General features: G+C 40.5%; 1 protein-coding gene across 4 annotated transcripts in view; it reads right to left on the reverse strand.

Annotated features, from left to right (window-relative positions):
* ZNF385A (zinc finger protein 385A) overlaps positions 1-21,555 on the reverse strand; it is a 222,076-nt gene that overhangs the window by 133,699 nt on the left and 66,822 nt on the right. Inside the window, exons 1-2 of one of the 4 annotated variants that reach the window (XM_072134674.1) lie at positions 13,587-13,770; positions 13,112-13,267 (exon numbers count right to left, since the gene is read on the reverse strand). In XM_072134674.1, the coding sequence (XP_071990775.1) occupies positions 13,112-13,121 (10 nt within the window). In that variant the 5' untranslated portion in view covers positions 13,122-13,267; positions 13,587-13,770. Of the gene's footprint in view, positions 1-13,111; positions 13,771-21,555 lie in introns of those variants that run through there. The other 3 variants (XM_072134676.1, XM_072134675.1, XM_072134673.1) reach the window with 3 other exon arrangements.

Below are 21,555 nucleotides of genomic sequence, written 5' to 3' on the forward strand. Positions count from 1 at the left end.
CAGGATCGGCGGATGAGGGCGCGCAGCTACGAGCAGCTGCGCGCCGAACATGGTGAGTAGGAGGGGTAATGTGGCTACCGGGGCGTGGAGTAGCCGCCTCGTGTAACCTCAGATGCGGCTACTCCACGCCCCGGTAGCCGCATAAGTAAATTAACATATATAAGTAATAAAAGTTTATAAAACAGTGCGGGGACGTGAGGATTAGCCCTTAAAAGGGCTATCCTCACGTCCCATTGATTCACCTACCACCCGATCTACCTTTATAGGTAGATTTGTGGTGGTAGGTTTCCTTTAAGTATTTGCAGCATTGCACAGGTTGTTATCACTAGAAGGTATCACAGCCCCGACTTGGTATGTTTTTTTGGAGGCAAGCCAATACAAGTAAAGGTTTGTGCAGACGTAGCCCTTGGTTGGATTTTGAATCTAAGAACCCAGTGCTACAATGCAACAGTGTTGACCATTAAGCTCCCTGTATCGTGTTTCCAACTCTACCCAGGAGATTTACATGTTAAAAAAATAAATATCAATGTATACAAAATACATTGCTACCATTAGCAATGGGGGAGGTGAGATGACAATGGCTTCAAGAACCTTTCAGGGTCATTAATGCTAATTTACACAGTGGATCAAAATCCACTTTATTAACAGTCCCTAAAATTGCCATACATTATATTAGGACCAATTGATTCCTAAGTGTGTTTCACAAAAAAGGTTTGCCTATATAATAACATAAAAGCACAGAGAAAAGCATAGGGAATCTAGTGTCTATTTGAGTTCTAATATCCAAAAAAGAGTAACCCTGAGTATTAAGTCACATTGTAGATGGGGCACTAGTAAAGATAAGATATAAGATAGGTCCTATGACCCCATAGGCTCTAGTAACACCTTAGGGAAAACCATAAAAACATCTGAGGATGGAAATGGATTCTATGATGGATTGGTTATTTGGGACCCCAAATTCTACTTCATCAAAACCCCAGTGTTAAGCTACATGCAGATGAGTGTTGTTTTTGTATGTCACACTGACACATTCATTTCAATGGGCTCATGCACACAACTCAACGCAGGTCCAATTCCTGCCCCTGTTTTTGTCTTAAGCCTTTCCATCGTAGTCTATGGGAATATATAAGATACAGATGACACATAGGGATGACAAATAGGTCATTTACATGCAATCCATATGTGTGAATCAGTTTGTAGGCAATGTGACACTTCAAGGGGCAGGGATGAGTGACATTAGTTGCCTGCCTTCAGATTCTATTTTTTGTGGATCCGCAAAAATGGATGTCATTCGGATGATGTATGGATACTTTTTGTGGACATATAGCTCGGCGATGGATTTCACACTAATGACATATAGACTGAAAAAACGGACCATGGACTTGTTGTTTTCAGCCTGTGTACAGCACGTTTGTGTACACGTCGTCTTAACTGAACGATTTTGCTGTCTAATAAACAATTAGAAACATATGTATGATTTAATGAAATACATTTCCCCAAATTAAAGGACATCTGTCATCAGGTCTGTGTCACTTGTCCTGTCACCTCTACCTGTTGGAGCAGCTCACAAGGATCCCATCCCAGCCTTTATCTAGTTATTTCATACATTATTCATTGTAAAATCATCTATTTTTATCATGTAAATGAGGCTGGTCACATGGTCAGAGGCAGTGATGTCACACCTGTTACCCCTCCCCTCTCCTCCCCCTGCTCATGTCTGTGTGTAATGTATAGTAAAGCATGGCTAGTGTGTGTGCTGCATCTGCTGACATGCTGCATCCTCCTAATATACAGGTGAGAGACACAGACATCAGCTACACATGAATCTGACATGTTCTGCTGTATCATGGCTGCCTGGAGCTGCTGTATCTCTCCTAAACACACACACACACATGCACACACAGGCTGCAGGGGGCGCCAGCACCAGGAAGCACATCATTATACAGCCTCACATCATTATACAGGCTGTCAGTCATGCACTGGGGGTGTGGCTGTGCCTCCCACTCATGAATAGAGTGGACAGCTTGAATATGCTAATGCTTCATTGGACATTTCACAGGTCATTTGCATACAGCTTTAGAATTTCATTGCTTAGGTTTACAGGCATATAGAGGGACAATGAAGGGATAGAGGCAATGCTCTCTAATGGCAGTTTATGAAAATATATTTAGTTTAGGAGGTTATTTTACATGACGGGTTCTCTTTAAGTGTCTTTCCTAGTGGTCTTCCATTTGATGGTAAGGTGTGTCTTTATATATCATAATGTATTGTATCGAAGTCATATCATATGTGCAGCTTCACTTTGAATCTAGTTTTATTACCAGGTTCACATTGTACATCTCTTTGTCCTTGCCTATACATATATATATATATATATATATATATATATATATATATATATATATATATATAATGGAGACATCAATACAATAACTCATTATTTCAGCTACATAAAGAAAATATTTCCATTCTTCACATTTCATAACTCCGAATCATCCAGGGTTACAGCCTTAGGAAGTTTACTGTATAGACTATAAAGCAATCACCCAAAGAACAAGCTAAAGGGAAAGCCATTATTATGATCTCTAAAGGTGTGGCTGACATTGAATGTTTCCCCTCCATGCTTGACTTCTGCAGAGAGCAATGCTTTTCTTGGCTGACAACAGAGGATAAGCCTTACTTTTTATTACTAGTGTGAAAACCTGCAGTAAGTATTGTTGTTCCCTTGTGGAGTGTGGCCTGGCCTATCCTTTATCACTGGCATTGATAGACTCTCTCTTGCCAGATATTCTCTATAGAACCATTGTTATGTGTCCAAACCCTGTTCTATCAGCAATAGTCTCATGAAAATTTTGTTTTAATTAGAGAGAAAAAGTAATAACAACTTCAAAAACTTGAAAGTATATATAAGATATAGTCATAAGGACAAGTTTAGAACTATGATGGGATATGCATATGCTACTGTAAGTTTCAGGATGGATCCGGGGGCCGCAGTTAAAACTTTTCATGGGTCCTATGATACCAATGGTTCCTACAAGTAAAACTTTTGAGAGGACCATATGAACTTATTGGGGCACAATTCCTAAGAACAGTGCAGTATGTACTAAATGCAGTTTGCCTGTGTATAGTGCAGGGGGCGCCAGATGCAGGATTTCTGGTGCCTGTTGCTCATGATTCTGGCGCCCCCTGCACTGCTCCGACACAGTGCACATGCACCTTTAACACAGGGCGTGCAACACAATTCTATTGGACTTTGCTGTTAAATCTGGTGCACCGGAACGCCCCCTTCAGTGCAGAAATGTGAAGAATAGTGCAGCCGCGCCACAAAAGGGTTGCGTGCAACACAGATGTAATGCAGGCACTTCTTAAATACCTGTGCAAGCAGTTTGCACTAGAAGGAACGTAAAACTGGTGCACGGCCCTTAGTAAACGTGGCACATTGTGACAACATTTGGCTTTTATGCCACCGTAAACATTTCATTTATTTTATTTTCAATGGGCAATAAGCCACTCTGACCCATGGCTGTGGCATACCTCCCATGGGATCAAAAGTGGACATGCCCAATTCTTCTCTACTGATTCAGTAAATGCTTGGTGGCCGCCATAGACTTCCGACCATTATTAAACAGCACTGAAGATTTGGCTGACTAATATCTAATAGCTTTGCTTTACTCTAATATAGGAGACTGTGTAGGTATCACCCGGTACTCAGATCTTCTTATGTTTGTGTTTTATCTACTGTATTGTTCACCAGTAAATGGTCCACAAGTGGAAGTACTAAAGGGTCACCTATAAAGGATTTACAAACACATATTTATCTCCGACCTATCTTTTCTTCTTATTTATGAGATTTTTCTTTGCATACATCTGTACATGGTGTGTCTCATACATCATACAATGAGCATCGCTGTTTACTTGGTAACCAGGCGGCTATATAATACTTGCTGGCATCATCTGGCCTTGTGTACATAACAATAGCTGTTATTACCTGATGGAAACAATGTAAAGTTCCTGTAAATATGACCATGACTGGTGAATGTACACTGAAAAAATGAATGAACTTTGATATCCTGGCTTACACTGGTGAAATATCTCATTGGTATTCTTATATATCTGGCATATTAAATGTACAGACACTGTCCTTGGTACCATTCATAGTAAAAGAGAAGAGACCAATGCCTGACCAATGCTCCTAAAGTATGGAGTTAGTGCAAAAAGTATACACCAAATCTACTGTATATCCCTATGAGAGCATCTTTCTAAACACTTCCGTCTCTGGGTACATACAAACTCATTATCACCTCATTAAGCGCTATGGATCTTGAGTAGGAATGAGGAATGACAGCCCATATGCCCAAAGTTCCAGGCAGTGTGAAAACCTGCAGTAAGTATTGTTGTTCCCTTGTGGAGTGTGGCCTGGCCTATCCTTTATCACTGGCATTGATAGACTCTCTCTTGCCAGATATTCTCTATAGAACCATTGTTATGTGTCCAAACCCTGTTCTATCAGCAATAGTCTCATGAAAATTTTGTTTTAATTAGAGAGAAAAAGTAATAACAACTTCAAAAACTTGAAAGTATATATAAGATATAGTCATAAGGACAAGTTTAGAACTATGATGGGATATGCATATGCTACTGTAAGTTTCAGGATGGATCCGGGGGCCGCAGTTAAAACTTTTCATGGGTCCTATGATACCAATGGTTCCTACAAGTAAAACTTTTGAGAGGACCATATGAACTTATTGGGGCACAATTCCTAAGAACAGTGCAGTATGTACTAAATGCAGTTTGCCTGTGTATTGGGGCGCCAGATGCAGGATTTCTGGTGCCTGTTGCTCATGATTCTGGCGCCCCCTGCACTGCTCCGACACAGTGCACATGCACCTTTAACACAGGGCGTGCAACACAATTCTATTGGACTTTGCTGTTAAATCTGGTGCACCGGAACGCCCCCTTCAGTGCAGAAATGTGAAGAATAGTGCAGCCGCGCCACAAAAGGGTTGCGTGCAACACAGATGTAATGCAGGCACTTCTTAAATACCTGTGCAAGCAGTTTGCACTAGAAGGAACGTAAAACTGGTGCACGGCCCTTAGTAAACGTGGCACATTGTGACAACATTTGGCTTTTATGCCACCGTAAACATTTCATTTATTTTATTTTCAATGGGCAATAAGCCACTCTGACCCATGGCTGTGGCATACCTCCCATGGGATCAAAAGTGGACATGCCCAATTCTTCTCTACTGATTCAGTAAATGCTTGGTGGCCGCCATAGACTTCCGACCATTATTAAACAGCACTGAAGATTTGGCTGACTAATATCTAATAGCTTTGCTTTACTCTAATATAGGAGACTGTGTAGGTATCACCCGGTACTCAGATCTTCTTATGTTTGTGTTTTATCTACTGTATTGTTCACCAGTAAATGGTCCACAAGTGGAAGTACTAAAGGGTCACCTATAAAGGATTTACAAACACATATTTATCTCCGACCTATCTTTTCTTCTTATTTATGAGATTTTTCTTTGCATACATCTGTACATGGTGTGTCTCATACATCATACAATGAGCATCGCTGTTTACTTGGTAACCAGGCGGCTATATAATACTTGCTGGCATCATCTGGCCTTGTGTACATAACAATAGCTGTTATTACCTGATGGAAACAATGTAAAGTTCCTGTAAATATGACCATGACTGGTGAATGTACACTGAAAAAATGAATGAACTTTGATATCCTGGCTTACACTGGTGAAATATCTCATTGGTATTCTTATATATCTGGCATATTAAATATACAGACACTGTCCTTGGTACCATTCATAGTAAAAGAGAAGAGACCAATGCCTGACCAATGCTCCTAAAGTATGGAGTTAGTGCAAAAAGTATACACCAAATCTACTGTATATCCCTATGAGAGCATCTTTCTAAACACTTCCGTCTCTAGGTACATACAAACTCATTATCACCTCATTAAGCACTATGGATCTTGAGTAGGAATGAGGAATGACAGCCCATATGCCCAAAGTTCCAGGCACAGGCCAACAGATGTTCCCGGCGACCATCTAGCATGCTAAACACGTCATTGACCGCTTCATAGACCGCTATAAGCCTGTGTTATTGCTGCAGATGATTAACACAGAAATCCGTACAGACATAGATGAGCTGACTCTGATATTTAACTGTTTCTTTGATGATATAGAAAGTTTACTTAAGATGATATAGCGGTAAATAACAAACGTAACACTTGGATATTCCATACGCCAAACTCTCTAAGGGTATTCCATACGCCCTTGAAATAAAATGCGGCTATCAAATGCACGGATATTCATGAATGCATAATAAATATTGGTAATAATATATATTTGCTATAGAGCAGTTTCATGGTCTGCCTCCATTGGAGGTGAAGTACACCAATGGCTTCTTTGAGGATGAAGGTCATGGGATAATTGCTATGTTTGCACAATGCAGCCTTGAATATCGCATTATTTAGCTTATCCTAAAGATTGGAATGTTATTCTCTAAGATGTTACTTTATCTAAAATTATAAATAAAAAGTTTGTAAAATTTAGTATAACTTGTAGTAACATCTTCCTGATTCCAGAAAGGAAAATATAAGTATACATAAAGGAAATCTATCATCAAAATCATGCATGATTAACCAGCAGCACTGACTCTAAAACCAGATACCATAACTAAGATATTCTTTTTATATTTGCTATTCATGGCCTCCTTCTTAAAACCAACTTTTACAATTATGCTAATGATCCAGAAGGACACTGGTGGTGTTACCAAAGCCCCTCTATGCTGTAAATTCACAGGCTGTTACACTGTGCAGGTGTCCCTCAACCCCTCTGCTCGTTCAGTGCTTCCCCCCTCCCACCATGTGCTGAAACTTCCTCTGCTGCAGTGAGATTATATCAGGCAGAAGGAGGGGATATGTGATGGGGAAGCCGGGGAAGGGGTGAGACTTTAGAAGGATGAAGGCCATGGATAACAAATATAAGAAGATCACCACAGCTATGAGTTAGTACTCCTGGTTTATAATACTTGATCTTGATGGTAGATTTAACAATTAAGCAATAAAATTTCTGTCTAAGGTGAATTTATATAGTTTTGCACTACAGAGTCATGTTGCTTCCTCAAAACGGTATTCAACATAATCTTTCAGTAGAGAATATTTCTGTTATATGACCTCCAACAGAGAATGCTACAAGTAGTAACGGAAATCTACAGTATGGTTCCCAAAAATGTCTTTAGGTACAGTAAGAACTTGTATAGATCAAAGTTTTCAACTGTGTTATGATGTATTATCAATTGAGATGGGCAAATCATCCATTATTCATGATTCATTGAAGCTTCATAACATTTTTCAAAAAATTTGGTTCAGGTAGGTCCAATTGTCCTGGAAATTGGTATGCAACACCTCTAGTCCTCTAACGATTTTCATAAAAAGCTCCTATCTCCTTTTGGTAATTTTTAACAAATTTTAAAAACTTCCGTCACTCATATCCCCTCCATGAGCAATGGAATGAATGACAAAAATATAAATCTAGAGCAAATCAGAAAAGATTTGGAATGCCATATTCATACTGAATCTATGAACCATGCACTCATCTCTAGGACCCGACCCCATATTTCATTAGAAGTCCTGGTTTGGGTCTGGCTCAACTCCTGTCCAGCACCAATTGCGGGCGACAACTGTTTTATTGCCACCGGCAAAGTTACCAATGACGTTAAATTTCATATGGCAATGTTGTGTACCACCTTTTCAAGGAGTATTGGCTCTCCCCAATGATGTCATGGGGAGTTTTGATGCTGCCCTATAAGGTGGCGAGTGACTTTGTGGCCGGCGACTTTGTCGATGGTATTTAAACAGTTAACACCCGTGAACGGTACCAGAACCGGTTGTGGTTGGTACTGGGGGCGTGGTCCTTCTCTGGGTTCCATACCAGAAACCGAGCCCAAACAGGATTTTTAAGTTTGGAACCAAACTTAAGTGGGTACGCTTATTCCGTGTTATGATGAATAACTTGTTCATAACTCATAATAATAATAATTCCAAATAATTATTTATATAGCACAAACAGATTACGCAAATCAGTCCAGGGGCTCACAATCTAATCAACCTACCAGAATGTTTTTGTAGTGTGGGAAGAAACCAGAGGACCCGGAGGAAACTCACACTAAACAGCTACTTATAGTTGTACCTTACTTTTCTTACATGTAGAACTGGGACTATTTTAATTGGATATACTGTAATTCAGTCCAAGAGCTTCTACAGTAGTAGATTACAATGTAAATGTATACTTCTGGCTACGGTGTCCTTAATATTATTCCTTTGTCTATATGTAACAATCATAACAATTATTTGCTACTGGGTAATACAGAATCTATAAACTAGACACTAATTTGATGTAAACTATTTCTGACTGCTAGTCATGCGACTATAATTTCTCTTCCGCCGGGAAGATGATGGAGGAATGTTCTATAGTCGGCCTGACAAATCAGATGCAAGATTAGAAAGATGCTGAAAAGCCCATCGCAAATTAGGTTTCACAAGGAATTAATTTCACGGGTGCACCATGTATCAAGAAAAATACATTTCACCAAGCCACCACTCGGATACAATAAGAATAATGAAGGCGATTTCACATTACCTTGATTATAGGGTCAATGGAGTTCAAGGATTATATTATCTCCTAGAAGACTCATGCAAAAAATAGTTTTTCTCTTTATTTTTCAAGTGTCCACTACATACATTCCAATTTCAACACCAGCGACTTTTAAGAACTTCCGGTGCCACTTCCTACATCCCGCGATATACCACTTCAATTCTAGACATTCTATTATTCTGTGCACTTAGTATATGTGTTTTATGCCTCTGACTTAGCTTTCATTGTTTATATTGGAGCATATATAGGCAATGATCAATACAAAGTTAATTAAAGCTATTCATACTAAGCTTTAGATCCAAGTAAGCCATATGTATGTCATGTTCGAAATAAAATATGGAAGCAATGTCAGCGAGAGTACCATCTCAATAGGCATTTAGTGTGTCTTATGATTCACGATCGATCCATGTCCTCCGGAGGAACACAAACACAAAGGGGTGCATTTTGTCAGACTGTGCACGTTCTTCATGCCTAAAAAGGCTTGCACAGGTATTTAAGAAGTGTCTACGCTGCCATTGTGTTACACGCAACCCTTTTGAGGACACAATTAGGGGGCGTGCCGTTCGGCGACTGATTCAGACCGAGCGCCGTATTTAATTTTCAAATTGTGTCACACACCCTAAGTTAAAGATGCACCACAAAAAAGTTGGTGAACTCGGACCAGTGCGGGAAAGCGACGTATTCATGATTTCTGGCGCACGTAGCATTATAAATGGACAATGCACTTTTAGTGAACTCGAGTGACCTTTTAAGTAAATGGGGCAGATTTACTTACCCAGTCCGTTCGCGATCTAGCGGCGCATTCTCTGTAGAGGATTCGGATCTGGCCGGAATTCACTAAGGCAGTTCCCCCGATGTCCACTAGGTGTCTCTGCTGCGCTGAAGTTCGTCGGATTGCACTGAAGTTCACCGTCCTCCGCTGGGTGCAGGTGGCGGTTTTTCCGAATCCGCCGGGTTTTTTAACGGCCACGCCTCCCGATTTCTGTCGCGTACACGCCGGCGCTGATGCGCCACAATTCGATCGCGTGCGCCAAAATCCCGGGGCAATTCAGGGAAAATTGGTGCAAATCGGGAATAGTCGGATAACCCATCGGAAAACCGCAAATCGGGCCCTTAGTAAATGACCCCCAATGTGTTGGGGGAAATTTTCAGTGATATTATGGCCAATTTTCCTGAATGCTTCGTAATGATAGTGAAGCAGAGACTGGTATTCTACTGGCATGGTCTTCTCAAACTAAAAGTAAATACCAATAGCTGTATATAGGACCACAGTAATGAAGTCAAAATACAATAACCTATATAATAAAATCTTCAATCTTTATTTCAACATGCCAATCAAAAAGACAAAAAATGTTAAAATCATCACATAAAATACACAACAACAAAAAACAAAAGCGATGGTGGTCAGTTAATAGTACACACATCTGCCTCCATAGGCATAGAAACAAATCTTGAGAGCACACAATATATACATATATACAGGGACAGAACAGTATCTTTGCCCAAAAGGGCGTTATATACATAGGTGCCTACCCACAATACATAAGCTCCCAGACCACCACCGCAGCACCCCGACGTACGCTTCGCCGTCTTCTCAAACAAGAAGGTCTGTAAAGTTGTAACTGTATATGGTAGAAGTAAGTATGGTACATGCCTCATAAGTTCTGATCTACATAAAGAAATGGTCATTTAGAGCAATTTCAAAAATATATACGGTATCTTCCAGAATTTAAAGGTACATATAAGTATAACTTATAGCCCAATCCCCAGGCAGCAAACTACAGAACAAGAACTACAGAGCAGATTGATATATAGTTTTGTAGCAAATAATTTTGGATAACTTTTATGGCTCGTTCAAAAAGGTTTTTTTTCTTCATTATGCTAGCATGGATGCGGATACAATAGTGATACAAAATGGACTAAAAATGAATGTGTTTGCTGTAGATGTGTAATGTACACGCCTGTGTGAATGAGCCCTTACTTTATTCATTGAAAATTCAGCTCACTTGGGGCTTAGGAGTCCAGTCAGTGATCCCAAATCATAATGAGTAGACAGTCCTATTTACAGTATTTTTCGGACTATAAGGCGCACCGGATTATAAGGCGCACCATCAATAAATGTCTAGGTTCATATATAAGGTGCACCGGATTATAAGGCGCACCTGATTGTAAGGATGAATGACCAGCAGGTGGCAGACCTGTGCACAGTTTGAGGCAGCTGTTGTCTATAAGTATGGTTCACTGGACTATAAGGCGCACCTTTGATTTCTGAGAAAATCAAAGGATTTTTTTGTGCGCCTTATAGTCTGAAAAATACGGTAGTTATTAAAAACTATTTCTGCATACAAACTTAGGCCTCATGCAGGCAACTATGAATGGCAGCAGCAAAAATATCAGCGAGCTCACGCCAGCCATTGACTTCTATTATGCACGGTTATAATGTGGTGAGCACATCATGTCTATGCTCTATGGAGATGGGAGGGGTGAGGAGCATTCACCCCTCCAATCTCCACTCGGCCGAAACAGGCCACAAACATAACCCTGTTTTCAACTCTTAAGCCTTATACAGAAATATCTGCAATTGCTGATTAGGAACAATTGATCATAAGCATGGGTTAAATGACTAAATTGGAAGCTCCACTTAATTTCTTTCCACAAAACTATATATGGGTCTACTAAATCCTCCCTCTCTATAATCTGCCACTAGAAATAGGACAGGATATCTGAAGTGACAGGTTGCCTTTAATAGGTTATATTTATTAATCTCTGAGTCTGATCTTCTCGGAGTAATAATGCTTTATTAATGCAGAGAAAAAGTTTGAAGTCTGAAGAAACTGTGTTTTGTCATTGTTCAGGTCCTGACTGGAACAGGTACAGTGACTCCTTGTCTCTTTTTAATTACAAGGCGGGATACCAAGGCGCAGCTGCCGAAAATGTTGGTGGTGAGCCAAGCTGAGGAGGGACACATGCAGCTGTGTCCATTAGAACCAATGTTTCAACTCCCCAGTGACCAATATACTTCACAACTTTTAGATAGCAAACAACCACAAAGCCCTCTTGGCCACAGGTTTCTAACCCAGCAGATTTACAGCCTCGATAGGTGGGAGGTAAGAGATCAAAAACATTTGAAATTCCTCATTCAAAAAAAAAAAAAAATTCTAATCTTTCCTGGAGACTTATATAACATTCAGCCTGCAGTGTGTGGCCAGGATCTTATACACTGTAGATGATCCTTCTACTAATATCTCACATATTCCCAGTGCTACAATATATAGAGCCCTCATCTACATTAATATTTGAAAAGCTCCAACTATACGTCAATCCATCTAGCTAAAATGTAACATATGGCAGCCAGTACAATACAACATACAGTACACAAGTACGTCAGAACACAGATTACAAACCCTACAAGGGTTATCTCACGTTAGACAGGCCTTTCCCATACATGCAATTTTCATTGTAATAGGAGTTTTACATACGTTTTATACCTCAGTTACAACCGTTACTATGCAGACAAGTGTTTACAAGACCAATGAATGGATTAGACCTTTAAAAATCCAAATCTTAGTGGTGGCACAAACTTTACAAACACTATCAGGGGTGTTATATTGTCTGACGTGTGTCCACCATACAAAATTCGGACTCTAAACATCAACTTTGTTCAACAAATTTATTTTACTGACACCAGGAGATGCATCAATGTTACATTGGTCCATCTGCATCATCCTCACATTTACTCCACAGCTGGAGATGGGAACGTAAAGTTGTGATGGGAATGAAGGGAGGAGGGGGGTTAATCAGTAGTCATTAGTTGTAATTATATGGAACCCATTCAAGAGTTAAACAAAAAGTAGAGAGAGTTAAGGAGTAGAAGTGGTCCAGCAACCCCTCCATCTATGGAGATGGAGTAGAGTATAATATTATTGTAAGAGGTCAAGATCTTCAGACCTTTACATACCGGTCTCCAGGAGTACTTGGAAATGCTGTGGGTAGTCCACCGCATCCTCAAATTCCAGAGAACGTAATACAGATAAAGTGAGATGTTCAGAAGTTACGGGTTACTAATTTCAAAGACCAAAGAAGTTATCCCACCAGATCTAGAATATTCAGTAGAAGAAGCAGTGGTCCATCTACCTCCTCCTCAAATGTACACACATCTGGACAGGGGCACATTAATATGAGCAGGGGACATGTAGAAGTCATTACTGTGCATCTGCACTGAACATCTATGTAAGAGGGAGCATCACAGAGTGATACAGTAAATCTGTGAATGGGGAGATAAAAATAACATAGCAGGACATAACAGGAGAGCTTAGTAAAGTGATGCAGAGACAATACAAATCAATAGATTCCATTACCACTCACAACCGCTACAGATTAACCCAAAAAAAGAAGAATAAAAATCATAAAATAGGTGGAAAATGTTCACTCACCCAAAATCATGACTTGAGCCTGCAGGGTCTGGCAAACACAGGACGCTTCTCCTCAGATGTTGTGAGGAGGGGCTGCTCGCTTCTCAGCCCCTTTTCTTTCCGTAGCTTCTGAAGCACTCTGTCCGCTCTCTTCTTTAGACAGCAATTGGAAAAGCCCTTTACCAGCACAGAAAAGGGAGAGGAAATGTTAGGACTCTGACAGATTGTGCGACCGGAGAGACTGGGATGAGGAGGTGGGGGGAGCAGAATAAGCAAGAATACGCTTGCGGATATCTAGTGAGTGTCAGAAAGGGAAGGATGATGCCCTAAAACTCTTCTGACAGGCCAGGCAAAGGTCCAACGGTGTGAACGGAATAATCTTGGAGTCTTGTTTGAAATTCCAGAAACTCTGGTGCTTTTCCTATTTGTAAACTGTCACTGGGCTGCAGGACTATGCAGGCAGCTGCACAACTAAAGCAGAGTTTTGGACACTTACAGAAGCCAATTCCTCATCCCTTCCTGCACATGGGGGATGTTTCTGGTCAAGTTCCAAGAAGGGTTCACCCCAGTACCTCTGCCTTTATTCAGTGCATACACGAAAAATCCCAAAATAGACGAGAAAGTACTGGAGGAGATGCACTCCCTGTAGTACCTCTGGTATCCCACAGCTCTGTTCTGCACTGTGCCAGGTGAGGGGTTGGGCTCTGTTTCACCTGGACTCGCCTCCCATTGGTGGGGTTGTATTGCCACAGGGAGTTAAGGGTGGGGAAAATAGAAGCTATGGATTAACCCCTTTGTCTACTTCTCTCTTACTGTGCTGCCTTTGAATTCTGTTACATCCAGTATCAGAATTTGGGGTGATTCATATTTTAGCGTTCAAAGCATTAAGCAGATTTACATACATTTTAGAGACTGTACCAACTTTGCTGTCACCTTCTGTTACACATGCCTCTAATCTGTCAATCTTTTTGTTCACTACTGCTTAGATACAGAATATCTAGGTCAGTCCATAAACAAAATAACTGTACAATTTGTGCTCGTGCTTCTACTTACTGGCATCTATTGATCTTGGCAGTGAAGAAAGGGGCTTTCATCTATATAAAGGATATACATTTTTTTTTTCAATGTATGAAAAATTGATATCTTACATATGAGATATACATATACATATAACATATAATTGATGTGACATATGCCATTAAAAGGTTTCAAAATAATGAAGCAAAATCTATCTATAGTTTTAAAAATGTGTTTAAAATACTTTAAAAGGTGATGATATATGAGTGGAATTTTCAAGTTATATAATAATGCAATAAATGCAAATATTGTGTCATCATTACCATGAATGTTGTCATAGATATTAATAATATTAATATTTTATAGCATGATATTCTGCAGCACATTACACACTATGGGGAGTATATACAAATAAAATAAGACATTACAGAGCAATAAAATGGGAGTCATGGCTTGCCATCTATGAGACATTTTCTTTTAAAACTCCCATCAATTGCTTTTCCCATTCATCGCCCTATATAAGATCATTCTGATACAGGACGTGATACATATTAGGTGGACAGAATAATATGTCTGCATTTGCAATTTGGGGGGCTGTTGGAAAACTTTCATTCTTGTTAGGTTGTTCTCATAATTCTAAGATGGATCAGTCATAGCTATAGCCACGTTATTTTCTTGTCTTCATGATCATGTCTGCTCTTGTCTAGTCCTTCCCACAAGATGTGTGTAATTTCTATGGGTTAGCATCCTGTATAACCCTGTTGTGTTCCCTTATAAGTCGTTGTGTGTTTGCTCTGTAATGCTTGTTTCGGTTCCACAGACACCCACATGGTATTAAATTCCCTGTTTTGGATTCCACCTCATTTTGTCCATTCTTATTTTCCTGTGCTTTTCCTCTCGCCCCTCCACTTCTGTATGACACATCTGTAAATGTTTATGGAGGTGGGAAAATTGTGTGTCCTCCTCCTCTACACACCTGCCCCTCGATAAGCTCGATAAGCTTTAACCATTCACATAACTATCCTCTTCCCGTATGTCTTCTCTGCGTTCCCTGTGTGTACACTAGTCTTGCTCCAGCCTCCCATTCAGCCGGTGCACCATTTCCCCTCCCCCAAATGAGTCAGTGACAAGTGCTCAGAATACTAAATGTATGAGATACTGAGGAGCCCTGAAGCCTCCCAGGGATATGCTCAATCATCAACATCATATCAGAGAGGGGGCGCTATGCAGCACTTTAGCTCCCCCCGGGAGCCAAGATTTTATCCACACTACATTTTGAAACTTATTCAATGAACCTTTTTGTACCGATCTATCATCAAAGTTCATGCTTTGCCATTACATTTTATCTTGACTGTCACAATAATAAACTATTTGGATGAAATTGCTCTTCTACTTGAATCCAAACCCTTGCCTTTTCCATAGCTTCATATCACTTTTCTTCAGAGCAGTGTTTGTCACCTTCTCACATATTTATAGCAGAGGGGACAGACCATGAGAAACTTTGCATCAATGTTTTGAACATTAGAAAAGGAAACAATAAAAGATCCTATTGGTATACAATAAATATGAGTTTGTGCATGTATTTTGCTGAGAATACATTTTAGATCCTCAAACGTATTGCGGCACATACACATTACACAGATAAAAGCTTTTAAGGGCATCCCATTCTGAATTTTAGGTATCAATATTGAATTGGTGGCTCCCTTTGCTCCTAAAACAGGTTAGGACATTTGTGGCTTATCATGTTTTTACACACAACTACTCCTGCATCCATGACTTTATGGACCTTGCCTTGATCACTGGGCCATGGTTATGCTTGAATAGAAAAGGGCATTTCAGAAATTGTTTCCATGAGGCTGGAAACATATGCATTGTTTATATTTATCACAAGTCTCTGATAGCAGAACTGTTCTTTTTGCCCATTGCAACCAATAAAAGCTCCTCTTTCATTTTGTAAACCGCTATGGGAAAATGTGATTGGTTGCCATGTGTGACCTGAGAAGTGCTGTTTTCAGACATGTCTGATAAGTCTTGGTATCCCTGCATGCTCTGCTAAGGATATAAGGTTTCAATGGTGGGAAAAGGAAAACTATGCCTCCAGTGCTACGATAGTTAAAACAGGACAGCATGGCGGCTTAGCGGTTAGCATTACAGCCTTGCAGCACTGAGGACCTGGGTTCAAGTCCCAGGGTCAACATCTGCAAAGAGTTTGTATATTATCTCCACGTTTGCGTGGGTTTCCTATGGGTCCTCCGGTTTCCTCCCACATTCCATAACATAAGATTGTGAGCCCCATTGGGGTCAGGAACCGATTTGGCAAATTCTGTGCAGCGCTGCGTAATCTGTGTGTGCTTTATAAATAAAGAATTATTATTAAGAAGCCTAGTGAAATGACAAAGGATAACAGGTCTTGTTCGTTCTCTTCCAAGAGGAATAAACTTCCAACCGTGGGCGATCATATTCCAATGTCATTGCATCTAGTGTAGGATTGGCTGGATGAGAGCCCATGGATGTGGGTCAGGAAATAATTTAAACTCCATGTGGAGGTTTCCTTTTCAGGCCACCTTCACTGGTGTACTGACTAAATGCTGGATCCTATTGTTCCCCAGAGAACTTAGACACTGCTAGAGATACCTTTCTAATTCTTGGACTGACCCATCTGAGTACCTATGAATTATTTGTTTGGATCGGACACATAATAATGGAACTTCAAAGTCTAGAAGAAGTCAGCCCTATACTGGTCAGGCCTTATGGTGGTATTGGATCATATGTCACTCCTGCTTCTAGGTCAACTGCAAAACTAGGGACATTCCAGAGACAATCAGAGATTCTGGAATAACGCAACAGAGAACTTGCGGAAAGAGAATACTTATATTTACTAGCACAGACATGGCAGCAGAGGGGATGGATCCTCTTTAAAGTACAAAACTTTACTCAGTGACCATGACATGTTGAGGATTAGTCATGACCTGTCTTATTTACAATGGCTAGCTTCCCAGTGGAACACAATGCTATATTAAAATATTGGCAGTTTCTGAGCAGCCATACATGTTCTGACTCTTAGTGGTCCCTGGGGACCCTTATTTAAAGAACGTGCTAATTGAAGCTAGAAATAGTGAAAATCTGAACACGTAAGAGGTGTAAATGGAGTGCTAGTGGTGGAAGGACAACAGTTTAATGAAGTATGGAGAGACCTTCATGCTTTTTACTAAATATTTTTTCAACGGGAAATGTTTAATGCCACGGCAGGTAATCAACACATTCATTGTTAAAAATAATTTCAAGGTTTTAAGGATATTCTTGTAAAACCAATTAATTTTACACCGGTAGATTGTGGGAAACCCATGAGAATGTGGTCCCTTGTACTCTCAATCTTGTTTCTTTTTACTTTGAATCATACAAATAGCTCCCTGCTTGATTACTTTGATTATAAAACCCCAGTTACATACAGGTTAGGGTTAGGGTTACGTACAAGATAGGTTCTTTAGGATTGTTCTTTGTATGTAAGTCGGAACAGGTATATTTTATAGTTGTAACTCCGGACAAAAAAAAATTGTCATGGGAACAAGGATGATAAAAAAAACCTTACAGCCTGGGACTAAAGTAATGTATGTAGAGAGATTCACCAGAGGTCACAGGGGGCAAAGAGGTCCGTCTGTAACTAGGGGTCGTCTGCAAGTTGAGGACTGCCTGTATATGGTAGAAGTCCAAGAAGTTGGAACCCAATCATTTATAAGTAAATTTGTATCCACTGAATTGTAGATAGAAAGATTTCAATGCATCTGATCTCAAATGTTTATGTCCTAATAGAAAAATGAGTTTATAATAGTGTCAGTTCCTCAAAAACAGTATGCTTTTATATATACCGCTATATGGTCTGCCAGGAGTATCTCTTGAAATATATTTTGTAGGATTTGCCATAGGTACCTCTGATATTTTGTGGACCTGCCATAGGTACCTCAATAAGAATATTCTGTAAGACAATGCCATGAATTCCTCTATAAGAATATTCTGTAGGATCTGCCATGAGTTCCTGTAAAAGAATATTCTATAGGATCAGTGACATGAGTTCCTGTATAAGGATATTCTATAGGATCACTGAGATGAGTTCCTGTATAAGGATATTCTATAGGATCACTGACATGAGTTCCCATATAACAGTGATGGCGAACCTATGGCACTGGTGCCAGAGGTGGCACTCAGAGCCCTTTCTGTGGGCACTCAGGCCATCAGCCTAGGACAGAGTTCACCAAACAGGACAAAATCCATTAAATCTTCCTGCAGTCCTAGGCAACTTATGAGATGCTGCGCTCAGCACTATTTCACAGGGACACTTCATTGACTGTTTGGAACTGCTTGAAAAGTGAGAAGGTGTTAAAAGAAGTGCATTATCTTTGTGGTCCTCCTGCTGGACCCGACCATTCTTCCTAAACAGAGACACCCTGGATAGAAGCTACAATGATAGTCTGAATTTGCCCACCTTCTGTATTGGTGGCATCAGGCAGCCGATACAATTAAAGAAGTGGAAGAACCGGTAGCAATAAGTTACTGCTTAAAATGGCACATTGGCACATCAAGGTAAATAAGTGTGTTTTGGTTGTAGTTTGGGCACTCGGTCTCTAAAAGGTTCGCCATCACTGCTATAGAATATCCTTATATGGCAGTGATGGCGAACCTTTAAGAGACCGAGTGCCCAAACTACAACCGAAATCCACTTATTTACCGTGAAGTGCCAACATGAAATTTTAAGCAGTAACTTATTGCTACCTGTTCTTTCACATCTTTCAATTGTATTGGCGGTCTGAGGCCACCAGTTAAAAGAAGGAGGATAAATTCAGATTATCATTGTAGCTTCTTCAGGGTCTCTCTGTAAAGCATAATGACCTCCAAATAATGCAGTTCTGTCAAAACCTTCTCACTTTTCCAGCAGTTCCAAACAGCCACGAAGTGTCGAATAGCACTGAGAGCAGCATCCCTTAATTTGCCTGGGACTGCAGGAAGATTCAGAGTTTGGTGAACTCTGTCTTGGGGTGATGGCCTGAGTGCCCATAGAATGAGCTCTGAGTGCCACCTCTGGCACCCGTGCCATAGGTTCGCCACCACTGTTCTATAGTATCAGTGACATGAGTTCCTGTATAAGGATATTCTATAGGATCACTGACATTAGTTCCTGTATAAGGATATTCTATAGGATCACTGACATGAGTTCCTGTATAAGGATATTCTATAGAATCACTGACATGAGTTCCTGTATAAGGCTTTTCTATAGGATCACTGACATGAGTTGCGTACATCATGCTGCCTGCTCAGTGCTTGCTATTAAGAAAAAGCAGCTCATTGTAGGGATCCATTTTAATTACTTCAGACTGACTTCCTTGTGACTGCCCTTGAAATACTTCCAGAATGCTTTTTATTGTGTACGTCTCCTAATAAGACCCCATCCCGATAACAGAAACTGATTAGACTGCATACTTACCAAATCTGCTGTCCGTCGTCACATAGACTGACCTTATTAAATTATAATGACGCCGGTTAAGAATTGAGGACTTGCTGTATCTTCTCATGTCAGAGTTGTATTCATCTAGTTGGAATGTATATGGACATTAATCAGATTTTTTATATATGGGATCACCATTGCTATAAAGTATAAGTGACTGCATAAAACACAGAGTTTATTAAATATTGTTAAAGACGTTTCCAGCTGACTCCCAGTCCCTTAGTCATCTGTGTCTAAGATTCTCTGACTTGCAATTTGCAGACATTCTGCAGGAACTCCAACTGTGGCAAGGGGTTAAATCTATGCATTGCGTCAATCAAACTCCGCATTTAGAATCCACTGCATTATTTTACATGCTACAGATTATAAATCCACAGCATAAATCATTTTAAGATGAATTGTTTTTATCACATGCGGACTGGTCGCCCAAGGAATGGAGCATCACGGTGAATAAGGACCAAGTTCTTGTTAACAGTGTGGGTGTTAGCCATCGACTCAAATAATCAGCATCATAAAAATGGGATAACATTTAAAGGACATCTACCACCAGGATGAAGGATTGTAAACCAAGCACACTGACATACTGGTGTCTGTGCCCTCTTCTAGTAGCTTCTTATGCCCCGGTTTTAATAAAAAAAGGCTTTTAAAATTATGTAAATGAGTCTGAGGGGCTCTGGTCACCTTAGGTGTTAATGGAGCTTGGGGTCTCTCGGTCTCATTTGCATAACTCTAAAGCCTTTTTTTTTTTGTAAAACCCAGGGCATAGGAGGCTTATAGAAGAGCAGATCATGCCAGAGGGAGCACACACCAGTATGTCAGTGTGCTTGATGTACAATCCTTGATCCTGGTTGTAGATGTCCTTTAAAGAGGATCTCTCTGGTCGATATGGGAATCTAAATAAACTACAGGTCCTACAGGTCCTTATTAGAGATGAGCGAACATGCTCGTCCGAGCTTGATGCTCGGTCGAGCATTAGGGTACTCGAAACTGCTCGTTGCTCGGACGAATACTTCGCCCGCTCGAGAAAATGGCAGCTCCCGCCGTTTTGCTTTTTGGCGGCCAGAAACAGAGCCAATCACAAGCCAGGAGACTCTGCACTCCACCCAGCATGACGTGGTACCCTTACACGTCGATAGCAGTGGTTGGCTGGCCAGATCAGGTGACCCTGGGATAGACTAGCCGCTGCCCGCGCTGCTCGGATCATTCTGTGTCTGGATGCCGCTAGGGAGAGAGCTGCTGCTGGTCAGGGAAAGCGTTAGGGTGTTCTATTAGCTTACTGTTAGGCAGGAGTGATTCTCAAAGAACCCAACAGCCCTTCTTAGGGCTACAATAACGTTCTACTTTTTTTATTTTAATTTGCATCTAGTACCATTTTGTGAGGAATTAGCAGGGGGACTTGCTACCGTTGTGTTTAGCTCTTAGTGGCACACATATCCATAGCAAAGACCGAAGTGGGAAAATTTAGTAGGGGTTGGATTTCAATTAGGCACTAACTCAGTGTCATCTCATCTGGCATAGTAGTGTGCTTTGATACTTGGCTAGAAAATAGCCATAGGAGAATACAAAGAGCTTACTTACGCATACAGTAGCGTTCTATATATTTGATTTCTGGTTGATCTGCTGGTGGCTGTACTTTCTGCAGTGCATGTACTAGCCAATTCTGAGCAATTTGTAGTGAGACTTGCGACCGCTGTGTTCTGCGCTTAGTGACGCACATATCCATAGCAAAGACCGAAGTGGGAAAATTTAGTAGGGGTTGGATTTCAATTAGGCACTAACTCAGTGTCATCTCATCTGGCATAGTAGTGTGCTTTGATACTTGGCTAGAAAATAGCCATAGGAGAATACAAAGAGCTTACTTACGCATACAGTAGCGTTCTATATATTTGATTTCTGGTTGATCTGCTGGTGGCTGTACTTTCTGCAGTGCATGTACTAGCCAATTCTGAGC

Source organism: Engystomops pustulosus, chromosome 2 (assembly GCF_040894005.1).
Source record: "Engystomops pustulosus chromosome 2, aEngPut4.maternal, whole genome shotgun sequence".
Classification (NCBI taxonomy): Eukaryota; Metazoa; Chordata; class Amphibia; order Anura; family Leptodactylidae; genus Engystomops; species Engystomops pustulosus.